The sequence below is a fragment of the Rutilus rutilus genome (genome assembly GCF_951802725.1).
Source record: "Rutilus rutilus genome assembly, chromosome: 22".
In the NCBI taxonomy this organism is placed as follows: Eukaryota; Metazoa; Chordata; class Actinopteri; order Cypriniformes; family Leuciscidae; genus Rutilus; species Rutilus rutilus.
Genome location: NC_140227.1, coordinates 20,035,690 through 20,051,940, shown reverse-complemented (window position 1 = coordinate 20,051,940; position 16,251 = coordinate 20,035,690). Strand labels below are relative to the sequence as shown.

General features: G+C 37.7%; 2 protein-coding genes across 2 annotated transcripts in view; both read right to left on the bottom strand.

Annotated features, from left to right (window-relative positions):
* On the bottom strand, window positions 1-3,325 carry chia.1 (chitinase, acidic.1). The gene is made up of 12 exons (XM_084395695.1): window positions 3,290-3,325; window positions 3,106-3,169; window positions 2,994-3,023; window positions 2,636-2,840; window positions 2,466-2,522; window positions 2,167-2,332; window positions 1,943-2,067; window positions 1,731-1,854; window positions 1,460-1,642; window positions 734-850; window positions 520-646; window positions 1-433 (listed from the first exon to the last, which is right to left on the bottom strand). The coding sequence occupies exons 2-12, from the start codon at window positions 3,128-3,130 to the stop codon at window positions 225-227; spliced, it is 1,368 nt and encodes a 455-aa protein (XP_084251821.1). The 5' UTR covers window positions 3,131-3,169; window positions 3,290-3,325; the 3' UTR covers window positions 1-224.
* A 513-nt stretch (window positions 3,326-3,838) lies between these two features.
* Window positions 3,839-16,251, bottom strand: part of cntn2 (contactin 2) — a 31,418-nt gene continuing 19,005 nt past the window's right edge. The window contains exons 9-23 of the mRNA XM_084395583.1: window positions 14,212-14,348; window positions 13,780-13,909; window positions 13,417-13,567; window positions 13,134-13,261; window positions 12,581-12,756; window positions 11,659-11,779; window positions 11,176-11,334; window positions 10,213-10,362; window positions 9,984-10,054; window positions 9,617-9,851; window positions 8,747-8,862; window positions 8,058-8,244; window positions 7,372-7,484; window positions 6,124-6,292; window positions 3,839-6,015 (exon numbers count right to left, since the gene is read on the bottom strand). Of these exons, the coding sequence (XP_084251709.1) occupies window positions 5,912-6,015; window positions 6,124-6,292; window positions 7,372-7,484; window positions 8,058-8,244; window positions 8,747-8,862; window positions 9,617-9,851; window positions 9,984-10,054; window positions 10,213-10,362; window positions 11,176-11,334; window positions 11,659-11,779; window positions 12,581-12,756; window positions 13,134-13,261; window positions 13,417-13,567; window positions 13,780-13,909; window positions 14,212-14,348 (2,147 nt within the window). The 3' untranslated portion in view covers window positions 3,839-5,911. The remainder of the gene's footprint in view (window positions 6,016-6,123; window positions 6,293-7,371; window positions 7,485-8,057; window positions 8,245-8,746; window positions 8,863-9,616; window positions 9,852-9,983; window positions 10,055-10,212; window positions 10,363-11,175; window positions 11,335-11,658; window positions 11,780-12,580; window positions 12,757-13,133; window positions 13,262-13,416; window positions 13,568-13,779; window positions 13,910-14,211; window positions 14,349-16,251) is intronic.

Below are 16,251 nucleotides of genomic sequence, written 5' to 3'. Positions count from 1 at the left end.
TTTATTGAAAGTGAAAGCAAAAAGAGGACATTGTTTTGCTGAACAACAACAAGAGGAAACTAGACTGTATTGAACAGGACATTATTACTTGTTAAATTTGTGGAAAAATATGACTCTTTTCCCCAAATCATGAGCATTGGATAGTTGGAAGAAGAGGTACATGACAACAATAGGAGACTCTTGGACAGCTTTATTGAACAGGAAGAGCAGATCTGACCTTGAGTTCAAGGCCAATCACAACATTTACAGTTGTCAATAAAGACCAGACCGGGCTGGCATTTCTGCAGGTATGTGTTTCCACGGAAACAGTGGAAGTAAGTGGTCTGGTCAGCAGGGTTGGGGTACAGACCATCTGGTTTACCAACACAGAAAGAGGCGATGGGGTCAGCGGTCGTGGTGGGACGTGGTGTAGTGGTGGGCTTGGGTGGGAAACCTTAGAAAAGACATTCAGCATCACATTAAACACATATAACAGAAGACAGAATAAATGTAATGGTCTTTATAGTCTAAAGTTTTTACCTAGTGAGTTGCGCAAATGGTTGACAAGAGGGTAAGCTCCGTTGTAGCAGAAACGGCCAGAAAAATCGTCCAAATCCAAGGTCCACACTGAAGCTCCGCCCAAGTTTAAGGAGTTAAGGTACTGTACCTGTTAAAGCAAATATTAAGGAAAGTTTGTCAGAAGTTTGTCAAACATTTCATTGCCTTAAATTCTGGAAAACAGTAGTTGATTTACCTTAGCAGTATAGCTTTCACGGTTGTCAAATCCGACCCAGGCCTTTCCTTGAACTGCATAGGGCACCATCTGCTCATCGATCCATTCAATAGTGACACTTGATTCCATGGGGCAAATCTGTGAACCAAACAACACTCATTCATTTTTCTCTTTCAAAGTTTACATAGATTAGGCCTATCACTGTGTGTTTTAAGTGGTAAATTACCAACTACCGAGAGCATAAAATATTTACAATTCAAGACACATTTAGAAACTAAACACCAGTTACTTTTTCTATTTCTGCAACATCAGTGAAAATAGTTTAAAAAACAACAGCACAGTCGCTGAGTAACAAAGTAATGGTGTTCCTGAATGAATCGTGTTTTTGAACGAATTGGTTGAGAGAATGATTCAATGACTTACTCATAAATACAATCACTTGTTTTGTTCCAAAGTTAATCAGTGTTTTCAAACAAACTGAATGAATGATTCAATGACTCATCTATAAAAACTATTTAGAATGGTCACTTGTCGCCACCTACTGGCATATCAATGCAACCTGCAGCAAGAGTCGCTAATTGAACCATTTGACTTTGATAAAATAAATATATTATTTGCATGCAAAATAATATACAACATATTTAGTTCACAAATTGGTCATGATTTAAGTGCCACTTGATGTTTTCTGAAGTAAACCCAGTTGAGAACACTTGTTTTAAATCAAAGTTAAAAGTAGCATGTTGAAACCTCATAATAGGACCAGAAGCCTTCTTCACGTGTGTAGGGTCCGGCATCAGCGGGGCCTTTGGCTGGGGCTCCGAGACCTGTTTGTGAGGTGGAGAGCAAGAATGTGCGTCCATATGTGGGGAAGCCAAGAAGCAGCCTGTCAGCGGGGGCTCCACTGCTGAGCCAGAAAGCCACAGAGGAGTTCTAAGTAAGAGAGAAAGGGATGTGCTAAGAGATCTCAGATTACATATGACGGATTGATGGATTTTGAATTTATGGGTTTTGAGCTTACGATATTGTGGTCAAAGACGTATCCACTGTCAAAGGAGCTGCGGAAAAGGGGACTGTTGTGCCCTGTCAAGGAATCCCAGTGGCCATGGTAGTCATAAGACATGATGGTCAAAAAGTCCATCAAACTATAATGATAGAAAGAAGGAGAAATTAAAAAAAAAAAAACTTTCATGGATACACATTATTGTAGCTTGATGAAACTACCAAACATACCCTGATATTTCAGCAACCTCATAAGCTTTATCAACAGTGGACTTGATGCCGGACACTTTGCTTGAGAGCAACAGAGGAGTTTTCTTCGTGTCTATGGCCTCCTTTTCAATAGCGCCTCTCAGTTCCTGAGAATTTTCACACAACAGGAACATGGTCAGACCTAAAGTCAATTGCTTCATCAATGGAAATGAAAGTGCATCATATTGACATTCTAGTCTTCTGACCTTGAGGAGTGTAGTAAACCTCTGCTTGTCGTCAAGTGGGCTGCCATTGTGACCAGGGTACTGCCAGTCAATGTCAATACCGTCAAATTCATGGAGACGCAGGAACAACAATGCAGAACGGATGAAAGTCTCGCGGGTCTCTGGTGTGAACACCACTTCAATGTATCTTAAGTGCAAAAAGAGACATGTTTAAGTAACTCTTGTTTAATGTTTTGGGTTGGCAGCTGGGGATTTATTTATTTATTTTACTTTATATTTCAGTGTCATGTTATGTCACAGAAATATTGTGTTCCACTTACGGACTGACGCCATTGACCAATCCTCCAACAGACAGCAAGGTCTTCAATGCAGGATTTCTATAAAAAAAAAAAATAGCAGTCTCAAAATAGCAGTCTCAAAAATAGATCACAAAAGGGTATGAATTCATTTGTGCAAATATGGTTTTTAATGCATTGTGTATATTGCTTACACTTTTTTCAGGTCATTCAGTGACTTGTACAGCTCCTCATCATTCCATTCGACGGTCGTGATTTCATTTCTGTTGCTGATGCTTGCCATAACATAGACCACATGAGTGCAGAGGAACGGATCAATGTTGTCTGGCAAGAACTTCCCATTGCCAGGTCTGTACTGGGACCAGTTGGTCATGTAGCACACCAGCTTTGTAGAGGCCACTATCAGAAATGATGATGTTATTAACAGCTCACAGCTTATTTTGTCATATTTTGTCTATACTCATCATCCAGGAATATTATTATAGATCCATATTATGGTTATAATTTTATTGGCTATATATTTTACAAAAATAAATTATTGAAGGTTCTTACCAATCTGCACTGTAAGCAAGATGCCCAGTCCTATACAAAAGACAACACGATTACACATAAAAAATAAACTAACATACTTTCAGTAAATGCATATCTTTACTATGGAACATACCTGCTAAAAGAGTTAATTTGGCCATTTTGGTCTTGATCCAAACCGGTATTCTTCAGAAACAGAGCTGTAAAAATAATACATGAAATTGCATGCCAAGTTTTGCCATAGTCATGAAAAGTAGTGTGTGCGTATAAATATTATTTATAAAGAAAAGAATGAGACATAGGAAAGCTGGTCTCTTTACCTGTGTCTGCAGCTGCACTGAGAATGAGCAGTTTGGTGAAAATCTGTTCATGATCATGTATATTTATACATTATTAATAGTTCCAAAGTACAGGTGATAAGTGCTAACTTCACCACAATTGGGCAATAAAATTAATAATGAGTAATATAGCACGTTGCGGTAAGGTGGTATTATCTTTGAGGTTGCTATTGGCTAATAGACAGAATTAGTATCATAAAATGTAATCCCTCAATTACAGTCACATTACATAAACATGTGAATGTAAAGATGTGACCAATTTTGTTTCTTATATTAAGATTGAATAGGCAGAACATTATTATTAGGAAAAAAGCATGCTCATGTAGGCATGTTGGCTTACACAGGCATCTAGGAATCTGTGCATGGTAATATACGTTTTTATTCGTATTTCATGGCATTGTGCTTTATGTATGATTAATATGACCCTGTTTCATAAACATGGTATATCTTAGTCAACCGTGTATGTGTGTATGCATGTGTGCACTAAATCACTAAAAACCGAACAAAGTTTCTTCAACAAATACAGTCAAAATGTTTTTTTATTGAAGAATATTTACAAGTGCTGCATTATTCACATTCAGTCCACAGTGGACAGGCTCAACCTTTACAACAACTGGGGTACATGGTAGTTCAAAGAGACAACATGACATCACAACCTGAGTGACCTTCAGAGTGAAACTACTAGCGTGTCATTCGACTCATGTAAGCGCACATACAGCCATTTCGGAAATTGTTTGTTGAGTTGTGAAGCCCTGATTCAACACAAGAGGGCAAACTACACAATGTGAAACAGCAATTATTTCAGAAATTAAGGAAATGATGAGAGAAAAGAATTGTACATAATGCACTCATAATGCAATTAAAAACCACTTGAAAGAGAAGTACAAAACAGATGCAAGGACAAGGGAACACTTTTGGATTCATAGTCCTAATATGACTTTTGAGTGATTCTACATTCAGAAAGTGTAACATTTACCCGACTGCTACTAGGGTTTGGGACTAGAACCACTAAAGAGCTACTGATGAGGCTGCTATGTGTCATAGCTTTTGGCTAAAAGTGTTTTAAATTCCAGTGAGTGATATACAGTTAAAATCCCTTGAAGAAGGTGCTAGAGAAGCTGTAAAAAACAAATTAAGGAGCTCAAACTTTCAAGCAATCCTCAAGACGCAGAAAATGGCAGTATTTACAATAACAACTTGATGTGTGTTAAATAGAAAATTAAATAAATACATTAAATAGAAAATATATAATTACAAGAAATATCACCCTGTTGAACAGGCACTAATAAAAAGCAATGCAGGGGAGAGAAAATAAAGAAATGTATACAAAATTAAAACATAAAATCAGACATTTTACCTTCTTGATTTCTGTGTCAGACTGGAATTAGATGCAACAACTTTAAAGAACGGAATGATTTTAATACTGTTAGATTTGACCTGCGACACTGAAAGTGCATTTCAGTTTGTACTTGTTAGTTCATGCCACAGTATTGAAAGAATTTTTAGATTAGTCTTAAAAAAAAAGATATTAACATGAAAAAAATCTATGATATGCCTTCATGTGTATCTCGCAGGCAGAGCTGGATTACGGACCAGGCAAGTGTCCTGGGACCCACTATGACCCGAGACAGTAGGACCCACAGAATCTAATGTTAGCCACATGTTTTCTAATTCGTTAAGCCAAATGGAACCTTAAAGTATGATCAGGATTCCACCATTAGTGGCAGCCTCCAAGAAGAAAACTACCTTATAATAAATGATGATATTATAGGATAATAATTAACTTGTCTGTGCGTGAATGTTATCTTCAGTACTGATCAATGTCCAGCGTCTCGCTCTTGTATTGTGTCAAGAAAGAAAGTAACAGCCCATGGACGTCATGTTTATGTAAGCCTTGAGAAAAAAGACAAAGCATAAAGGCAATAATAATAGTGAGTGAGATAACAGAGCGATAACATTGGCAAAACAAGCCCACTTTAACAACCACACAAAAATCAGCTTCTGTTGTACCGCTGCGTTCATGGAACCTTTCATCTAGAACACTGAGGGAAAGGCAGAAAGCTACAATCACTCAACAAAGATACAAAAGACTTAATAAAAATCGTGATCCGCTCTTGATTCCAATTACATAATCACAAAAAAATTAAAAGAACAAATAAAAAAGGTAAACACTCATTTGGATCATTTTTGCAGTCCACATGCTGCCATGAAGTAGCAACAAAGTATTAAAAAAGGTTTTGTTCTATCCAGTATGGAATGTCACCAATACATCTATGTGTATTTACATCTACAAGGAAATCAACAAGTCAGAGCTGTTGTTGAATTTTAGAAACTACAACCAAATGTTGACATGACCACCAGTCAAGTTTGAGTTTCCATAAGGCAAGCGTCTAAAATGATAACACAATCAAAAAGTCTCCCACAACAACTCTCTTTGTATTCCACAATGACCAGTCATCCTTGTAAAAAAGCCTTTTCATACAAAAGAACCTTCCACCTCTCACATTTCCAAAAACTTTGCACCACACGCAACCCTTCTGACGTGAGGAAAACCTGCTCCATTCTCTGTGATAGTAATAAGAAATGCCTTATCATTGGCTAACATCACAGTCCTGACGAGCAAATGAGAACGAGTGCAGTGACCACAAGAACAGATGTGCAGAGGGGTCCTGAAGTGCCAGCGCTGTCCTGGACCATCATTCCAGTGCCTGTGGATCAAACACACTGACTTTCAGAAACATATTTAGTACTTAAACACTAGTTCTTGAGTTCCTTTACTAAAACCAGTACTCCTAACTACTCTTCATACCACATACCTGAGTCTCGAGACACTATGGTCTCATAGGCTGCTCCATCTCCTCCATCTCCCCAAGAGCGGATCTCCAAAACCACATAATCATTGTCCTTGGGTAACGGCAGATTGATGGAGGTCTTGCTTTTCTCCAGTATCTTCAAGACAGACTGCCCTTCGTGCTTGTAAAGGACCTACACAAATAATATAGTATCAATCTGTACTCAAAAAATGAAATTCTTAAGATAGCCATGTAGTATTTCAAGTCAAGTCAAATTTATTTGTATAGCCCTTTACACATTTACACTATAAACATTGTTTTAAAAGCAGCTTAACAGAAAATCATTATGTTATTGTTTATAATATCTTAATATCTTCATGCCTTGAGCTTGGCAAAAATATAGTTTACATTTTGTGACGATACAAGCAATCAAGCAGGCTAAATAGTATATATCGCCTTACTCAAGTATAGTGTATGTATGCGGATAAAGTTGCATAGTCCAACTTTATATAAAGATCTTTATATATTTCACAATTGTGCTTACAGAATTTCTGTAAGGAACTGAAATATATATATTTTTAAAAACAAGTAAAAATCTCTGAAACGTATTGTAAACATTTCCCATTTTTGTTTTACATATTGAATTGGCTCTCATTACTGTCTTTTATAGTTTAACACGAGACAATGAGTTTCTTTGTAAAAAGATTAACTCAGATATCAAGTCATAACAAGAAATTAATCTGCAAATAAAGAGAAAAGTTATATTTACAGGTGATTTTCTGATAGAAGTTACATTAATGAAGTATATCCTAATGTAGAGTTTCCCAAACAGTGAATATGCAAATGTCTTGTATGTTTTGGTTCATTTTAAGTTGAAATATCCAAAATGTATGTACTTGGCAGATGCTTGTATCCAAAGTGACTTTTAAGGTATATATTTGATCAGTTTCTGGGAATCTGTATTATGTTCTCTTGATAGCCATCTTGACAAAAGATGACCTCAATCCTATAGCAGATCAGATATGAGATATACACAACTGGTTTAAATGTTTATTCACCGTTAAAGGGCACATAGGGTGTTCTCTTCTCACAAGACATTTATTAAATTCTTACCTCAGAGGTATGAAATAATACAATATCCCACCTTTGATTGAAATGACTGAATCTGATCAAATATTCTGAAGACATACAGACGCAGACAGATGACCCCGATACAAACATGTACGCAACAAACAGATAGCTGTAGTGCCGGTGGCACCGTGTGTCACTTACTTTGTAACCCAGAACAGCAGACTCATTGTCCATGGATTTAACATGATCCCACCTCACAGTAACCCAAGAACCAGCAACCTTCCATGCGACTTTACCTGGAGGGCGGTTGGGGGCTAGAAATGAAGATACAAACAACAGTAAGTCCACTGGCTTTCACACCATTCTCAGTGACAAAGACATTGGCAAGAATTGCAAATGTAGGACCGGTGGTGGCATTTGAACTGTTACGGAAGTTACAGTCTAGTTACCAGTTTTTCTCCGGGATAAAATTTAAGACAGTTTTGTATGGAAGCTTGTTTCCGCCACAGAATAAAACATAAAAAAGGTAAGTGCGACTTTTTATCTCACAATTCTGACTCTTTTTCTCACAATTGCGAGTTTACGTCTCGCAATTCTGACGTTTAATCTCAGAATTACGAGATATAAAGTCACAATTGCGAGAAAAAAAAAGGTCAGAATTGTGAGATATAAACTCGCAATTGTGAGAAATAAACTCACAATTTGGAGACTGAGAGTCTTTCAATCACATTTCGAAGCTGAAGTTCGGTCATATGCCAGCTAGGTAGCGTTTGGGTGGAGATTGTTAGGAAAAATGTTCCAGAAGTCTCCAGAAACATGTTCAACTCATGTAAATCACATTTTAGCTAGGCTACCAATGCTCCCCGAGCCTGAAAATGAGGTCTTACGAGGTTTCTTGGTGATGACAGTGGTTCTTGGGGAGGGTGGGCCAGTGCCTGCACTGTTGTAGGCCAATACGGTGACGTGATATAGAGTGTTAGGCCTCAAACCCGTGACCCGTGCCATGTTCTCCAGCCCTGCAGTTCTCACCCGGTCCGCAGCTGCCTCACGTTCATGTTGTCGCCAGTAACGAATCTGTAACCAGAGCAAGTTGGCCATCTGAATCGTGTGAAAAGCTTATTTATACTGAAAAAAACACAAAAAAAACAGAATGCAAACTCAAAAACAAATAATGGATTCATATTTTCCTCCTGAAAGATGCAAAATTATGAAGATCAATGTTATGTCTTAGACGATTCAATTAAATATAAGCTGCAAAAATACCCTTTGATACCAGTGAATTTCAAAGCACGGTTTTATCTAAAAGGAGGCGTCTTATCTAAATAATGTTCTTAATGTTCCTTGATCTGATCGAGACGTGGTGTTCATAAAAAGGAACTAATGAGATAGCAGCACCTCGAATAGTTGCTCGTTCAACGGGCAAAGCTCACATATCCTGACGTGCCAGGTGGCCAACAATGACACACAATGGTCACCAAAACATCCATCAACTCCGTCATGCTATATATGTTTATCTATCCACATAAAAATACAAAAAGAAATGTTATAGATATTAAAAGAATGGGTCTGTACTGACCTCATAACCCCGAAGAACTCCATTAATGTTCAGATGTTGAATGGGGTCCCAGGACACTTGAATCTCAAAAGCTGTCAGAGCAGTGGCATTAATCCTTCGTGGGGACACAGTAGGTTCTAAGGAAGGTCAGAAAACAAAACAGTAAAGTGATAATATCATACATTTGTTCATCATTTAATCTTTTTAGACTGGTAACATTTTTTATGTCAAATATGTCATACGTTTTATGTCATAATTTGTAGGTAATTTTTCACCCTCTCTCTGACCCTTTGAATTATGTAAGAAGAATCCCTCTTCACGTGCATACTGCAGCACTAACACACGAGTTGCACGTTTTGATGTCGGTTACAATATAATTTGCACTGTCTGTTAATTCATTAACAGTAATTCATTACACTGTGACGTGCATAAAATAATCTGATAATCTTAAAATATCGAAAGAATATGCAGAGCAGTTTGGTGTATTTTCAATTTTTTACTGTTATCAAATCTTGGGTTGCTAACTTTCACTACCTCAGTATCTGAACACAAAACTGGCATGTGTAAATGTGAGTGATTGTGCGTCATCTGTATGACATTGCAGAACTTCTGGGCAAGAAATTCTTGCAACACTGTTTCAATGTTTTTGTGAGGAAATTTTGAGATCTGTAAGTTACAATATGCATTCATAGCACAATAAACTCACATAGTGTAATAAATGATCTCAGATACCAGAGGAAAATTTTATCACTGTATGACCTTTCTAGACGTTTCTATGAGACGTTTCTCCATTGTTTCCATTGTCTGCCCTCTAGTGATTAAGCAATGTCTAAGCAATCAGAATATAATGAATATTGCACAAAACATAATCCTTTTTAGTATTTCTCTCACCCTCTTCTGCAGTGTGTACTACAGCAATCTGGCTGAAGGGACCTTCTCCTTTCTTGTTGTAGGCCTTGATTCTGACCTCAAAAGGGCAGTAGGCTGACAGACTCTCATTGCTGTAAACATATCGTGATGACTCCACGTGTGGGACCCTCACCACCGTCCATGTTGGCATGCCTTGCTTTCTGAACGCCAGGATATAACCAAAGCCATCTCCATTCTGATACTCCCTGACCATGGGCTGTAATTCATACCAGAGGAAATCGTTTTTTTATGTAATAGAAGGTGAGGGTTGAGTAATAAAGACACATTGATTGAAGGTATAAATCAAATATTATATGCAATTAGAGCAACAGAGGTCCGTGGCACTTACAGTCCATGTAATGATAAGTTCATTACGGTTTCCTCCACCTCCACCAAGTCCGCTGGGCGCCACAGTTGGTGCTGCAAGACAAAATAATAACCCACTTATACAGAGGAAGGAATACCCTACTATCTACCAACCATATTTATATGTGAAACCTCACTAATATTTTATGTCATTTTGGTTCTGATTCAGTTACATTTTTGTGTAACACCAACAAATTTGTAATGGTTCTGACCTGCTTGCTTGGTTCGGACAGGCTGGGAGGGCATGCTTGGTTCTCCACTTCCCAGGATGTTGCTAGCAATGACCTGGAACTCATAATCCATCCAGGGTCGAAGATCTATCACATGTGCAGATTCAGCATTTCCTTCTATGTTTGCAGGGTCTGGAGGAACCATAAGCACACAAAGACAGGCAAACATCATCAGGATTACATCATGCTATAATACAAATACATTTCTCAAACTGGCATTAGGATTTGGTTGAGGGTTAGTTGCTTTTAATTATGCACAATTTACTGTTATTACTATGGTAAGTACATGTAAGATATGTAACAAGGACACTGTAAAATAAAGTGTTACAAAAACTTGCTTATGTGTAATTTAAATGTAAGTAGCTTTAATATCATAGTAATTTACCAATTTGGGTTCCCTGTACAGTTTACAGAATTAGTTAAAATATTTTCTTTCTTTTTTGTGTTAATGAGAAAATTTGCTGTACTGTACGATACATACCCCAATTAATCAATATTGAATCAAAATCGGAATTGAAGTGAATAACTTGTGAATCGAAATCTAATTGAATGGTGAAATTAGCCCTGCCAAAACCAAAATCAATATAATTTTTGAAATATTGAAATATATCATATAAATTAAAAAATAAATATTATTAATATTCCAAAATATTCCAATATCTAAAAAGTTCAAAGTTGATTGACAGAGTGGGAAGACCGATTTGATTATATCATTTGCAATGCTTTATGCAAGTGAGGGACTGTGAACAGTTTGGGGTTATAAACAAAACAAACAAAAAATCGAAAAAGTTAGAGAAATCCTGCTCTAATAAACAAATGTATTCATAGTTCACAACATATGTTTGATTAAAAGCATCCTTGTAAAAAATAATTATGCAAAAATGTTCATTCTAACATTATGCAGCTGTTGTGTTTGCACGACACCTAAAGGACTCGTAACCTCACCTGTCCTCATCCTCTTCCAGTCGTGAGTCTGTGAGGAGCGGCCCAGGATGATATACTTGCCAATGGGACTGTGGTTGTCATATCCACGGCTCCATCTCAACTCAACCAATGTGTCGTTGACACTAGTCACCACTAAACCTCCAGGAGGTCCTGGTGGGCCTATAAAGAGAGAAACATTCAGCTTTGCCAGAGAATCTACAACAGTTTTGTCATACATTCATGTTCATACACAGACAGTAAAAACATTATCAAAGCAGTGTAGTTGGGGTTGCTTTAAAAATAATCAGCATCAAACAGGCTTATGGAAACCAAACCCCCAGGATATAGATCTGCTAATTTATATTTCATGACTCTACGTTTCATCAATTCTCACAGGGCTGAGTGCCGAGAGTTGTCAGGCCAAAAACGATCAAGCTGAGGAAAAACACAAGAATGAGTTTTAGTAAGGCCTCTGCCACTGCTCAACCAGCTGGAAGCCCTCACCCCTTACGACTAGCTTGGCCGAGGACACCGCGCTGTCCACCACCGTCTGGGCCGTGCAGGTGTATGTGCCGGCATGACTGAGCTGTCCGTTCACAATCACCAGGTCACCAATCGTCTCTTTCTGTATAGAGACAGTGAAAAGAAAAGTAAACTTTATTTTTAAAAGGAGTATTAGCCCACTTTCACTTCATAAAACCATTTATTATATTTTTTTCATTAAATGCCTAATTCGTCGAGGCTTCAGATTTGGATTTTAAAATGTATCATGTCTAAAAGGGATTTACTTTGAAGTGAATCCTATTAAAGCTAATCTCAGAGTGTGAGAGGAGCCTGCTGCTATTGGAATACAAATTCAGATGGTTTTACTATTCTTTCTCATTTTAAATATTAAGAACATAACTAGATTTTTAAATTTTATGAAGAAGTGGTATTTGCTTGCATGCTAGAGTGTAACAGCTATTTGGTTACTAAAGTGCTCTAAGTTGTTTTTAGCATGTTGCTATGCCATTTCTATGGCACAGCAAAGTGTTAAGTCTCTATGATTTTCCCTAGATATAGCTTGGATTAAGTTTATGGGATTTGTTGTTATATTATCATCTGCCAGGCAAATAGTCTGCTTAAAAAAAGCAATAACACCCCTCTCAAGCTGCAGTCTGAATAAATCAGTACCATGCAGTACAAAATCAAAATAACTTACAGTTACTACAGTTTGAAAGTTTGGAGTCAGTAAGATTTTTTGAACAAAATTGAAACTTTTAGTCAGCAGAGAAGCATCAAATTGACGAAAAGTGATAGACAGTTAAAGCATTTATAATGTTACAAGAGTTTTCTATTTCGAATAGGAAATATTTTAGTTTCTGTTCATAAAAAATTCTGAAAAAAAGTTTCCAGTTTTTAAACACCCTTTAAAGCCAATGCTCACCCCCTCCATGCGCCGATAATGTCCATTTGATTCCTCTAGGTCCAACAGAACTCCATTGAGGGACCAGGTGAAGGTGAGGTCCATAGTAGGGTCATGTGACGCATGACATTGCAGAGAGACATTTTCACCCTGATTGATGTCAGCATTAGAGGGTGCTAGAGTGATTTTTGTGGCATCTGTTTAACAGAACAAGATGAAAAACATATTTACACACTGAAAGCATTTGAGTCTGAAAATTAGCATTTTAGAGGTTTACATGCAGATCAATTGCCGAAAATGCACTCAGGCTTGATATCGAGACATAACAGAAGATATGTGCACGATGAATATGCAGACAGACAGATGATAATAGTGTTTACTTGGAGCTAGGCTAAAAAGTCTAGGTGTGTCGAGAAAAGTACAGATTTTTCTTAACCGTTAATGACCTTTCCGAAATAACAAAACACTGTTTATGGGTTTTATGTGATATTACACGTTTCCAAGAGTAATCTGTGCAAAACAGATAATCTGAGACCTTTAAAATAGGTAAACCAAAGAAATAAGGTATTGTTACCTCTGACAGACAGGTGTCCTGTGCTGTTGGCCTTGCCAAGGTAGTTTTCTGCAAAGCAGGTGTACTTCCCCTCATCGGCACGACTGATGTTGAATATCCACAGAAGCCCGTCTGGAGTGACTGTTATCCTGGACAGAGTTCATCATATGGTCTTTCTGACATCACTGTACTCAAAGCATCTTCAAACAAACTCACAAAGTAATTTGTTCTGTGTCAAAACCAAAATATATTGAGTTCGAAACATTTTGGAGGTCTTTGAAACACTTAATTATTACTGGATTACCTAGTACTATTGGTCAGTAGCTCTGTGCCACGGCTCCAGAAGAGAGTGGGTTTGGGAGCCGCCCGAGGTTTACACTCCAATTTAACCTGTCCACCACGGGCAGCAGGAACCAGCTTACGCACTGGATTTAACCTGAAGTCCGGAGCCTGGACTGAAATAGGGTGACAGGACGGGGCAGGAAGGGAGATGGGTAACCACACAGAGAGGATTTAAACACAGATCATATTATAACTGGGGTTCAGGCATGACTGGGTGGGCAGAAGGGGATCTGAAGTGCATTAAGGTAGATAACAAGAGAAACATGTTAATGTTTATGAAATAATATTCTGATTTGTTTTCATGTTGCGATTCAGTTGTGCTCACCTTGAACTCTGAGCTCAGCGTTTGAGTAAATGGTGCCATGTTTGTTTTCGCCCACACACTGATACATCCCGGAATCCTCCAGGGCGAGGTTACCGATCCTCAGTCGCCCATTATTCACTTCCACGCGGTCCTGCACACAGGTACGAGTACGATTGTGTAAGAGACATGATGCACATGCATATTAACGCCAGCAGAGGGCCACACAACATACCTCTTGTCAATCTACCAACGGCTAAAGAAAGATAATGAGCAGGGTTATTCACTGTCACATCTCACTGCCTTCAAGACATGAAGAGTTTTCTAAAAAATGAGTTAACATATATCAGTCTGAGTCTTGACAGCAAGAGGTTCTGTTCAATTCTGATAACACACACACACTGTTAGATGACGATCCAGCTAAAGTGTGTGTGTGTGTGTGTGTGTATGGCTGACCTGTGTGATGAGGGGCTGTCCGTTACGGAACCAGCGAATGGTGGGTCTTGGTTTGCCCGCAGCGGCACAGCTCCACTGCAGTTCTGAACTGATTTCCACCTCAGAGTCACTCATGACCTGAAGCCACTCAGGCTGGGCTGGAGAGCGAGAACACACACAAACCAGCAGATTAACACACATCAATCCACTTATTAGATCAAGTTTTCATTTAATTTCTTATTTTTTTAGTATTATTTATATACTATTATATCATTTCTTAATATTTTGGGTTAGCTTTTACTTCATTTCATTTTAGTACAACCCCATTTTTTAGAAAACATTTTGTAAAATTCAAGATTAAGTGATTTGTTAATTCTATTGAACCTTTATTTAATTAACTAAAGTACAAAGAAAAGATTTATAGAGTTTTCACTGACCACTTTAATTGTATTTTGTAAATATAAACACATTTTGATGGTTGCAACACACTCCAAAAAAGTTGGGACAGATGCACAATAAAAGTGAAAAGATTACAGAATGTCCAAGTTAAACTGTTTTTGCATGAGAAACTGCCATTCTACTGTGTTAAATACAGCCACATGGGCTCTGGAGTACTTTGAAAAACTGTTGTCACTTAACAGTCTACCGCTGCATCAAGAATTGCAACTTGAATCTCTGTTATGCAAGAAGAAAGCTATACATCAGTTCTATGCAGAGATGCTGCTCAATTCTCTGGGACCGAGCTCATCTCAGATGGTCCAAAACACAGTGGAAATGTGTGCTGTGGTCAGATGAGTCCCCATTTCAGCTTGGTTATGGGGAAAACGGGCACTGTCCGTTAAGTGGCATAGTCCCAAAGACGAAATGGACCATCCAGAGTTTCATCAGCGACAGGTGCAAAAGCAAACATCTATAATGGTATGAGGGTGCATCAGTGCAAACAGCATGGGTGACTTGCATTTGTGTGGAGGTACCATTGACGTGGAGACGTATAATGGGATTGTACAGAGACGTATACTGCCATCAAGATGACATCTTTCCTGGGAAGCAAGCCTGCAGTCCAGATCTGTCTCTTATTGAATATGTATGGCCCATAATGACAAGGAGAAACAGACAATGACGATCACAGACTGTTGAACAGCTGTCTCGTATCAGGAGAGATTGGGCAAAAAACTTCAACAATCAGTGTCCTTAATTCCCAAGCGACTTAAAAGTGCAATCAAAAGGAAAGAAGATGACACATTGGTAAACATGCCTCTGTCCCAACTTTTTTGGAGTGTGTTGCCACCTTGGTCAGTAAAACACTGGAAATCTTTTCTTTGTACATTTGTCAGTTAGATAAACAAATCACAGATTCTTTATGTTATTGACAAAATGTCCCAACTTTGCTGGAAATGGGGTTGTAATTTTGTCAAATTGATTTGCTAATTTTTATTTCTTTGTTTTTATATTTCAATTTAGCTTTAATATTCTATTTAAGTTTTAGTTTTATTAATTTATTTCTTTTTAGAAATTAAACAATTTGTTTCAGTTAATTGCCAAGGCAACATTTCTAATTTTCATTCATATTTTTTTCAGTTTAAAGTGCCTCTATTATGCTTTTTCGGATATTACCTTTCATGTAGTTTGTAATATAGCTGTCTGTGAATGTAAAAGGTCTGCAAAGTTTCAAAGCGCATGATAATTCCAGTCTCACTTCCTGCACGGACCTACGTAGGTTTGAAACAAATTAGCATGGTCTATGGTTTTCATTGGCTGCCCGTAAACAACGTCTACTTTGACCCTCAAACACTGTAGTTGTAGCTGAAGCCTGGTGGAGTTGGGTTTGTGCTGTTGACATGTCAAAAATACACTGTTTTCTGTAAACCTATTGCAGGAGACCACCAAAGAAAATTAGGAACATATAAAATTGCATAATTGGGGCACTTTAAGTTTTTCATCTAATAATTATATTTTATTTTATTTCAATGAAAATAATTTTTAATTGTTTTAATTAACAATAACAACACTGTTATACACAACGTTTTATGTCACATCAAACATCTACTAAAGTTAACGAGA

What these genes read in the sequence shown, in the direction of transcription:
- chia.1 (XM_084395695.1), bottom strand. Translation starts at nt 3,130, where the DNA reads ATGGCCAAATTAACTCTTTTAGCAG. An exon ending in ACGTCTTTGACCACAATATC is followed by an intron (nt 1,643 to 1,730) that starts GTAAGCTCAAAA and finishes TCTCTTACTTAG; the next exon opens with AACTCCTCTGTGGCTTTCTG. An exon ending in CCATTTGCGCAACTCACTAG is followed by an intron (nt 434 to 519) that starts GTAAAAACTTTA and finishes GTCTTTTCTAAG; the next exon opens with GTTTCCCACCCAAGCCCACC.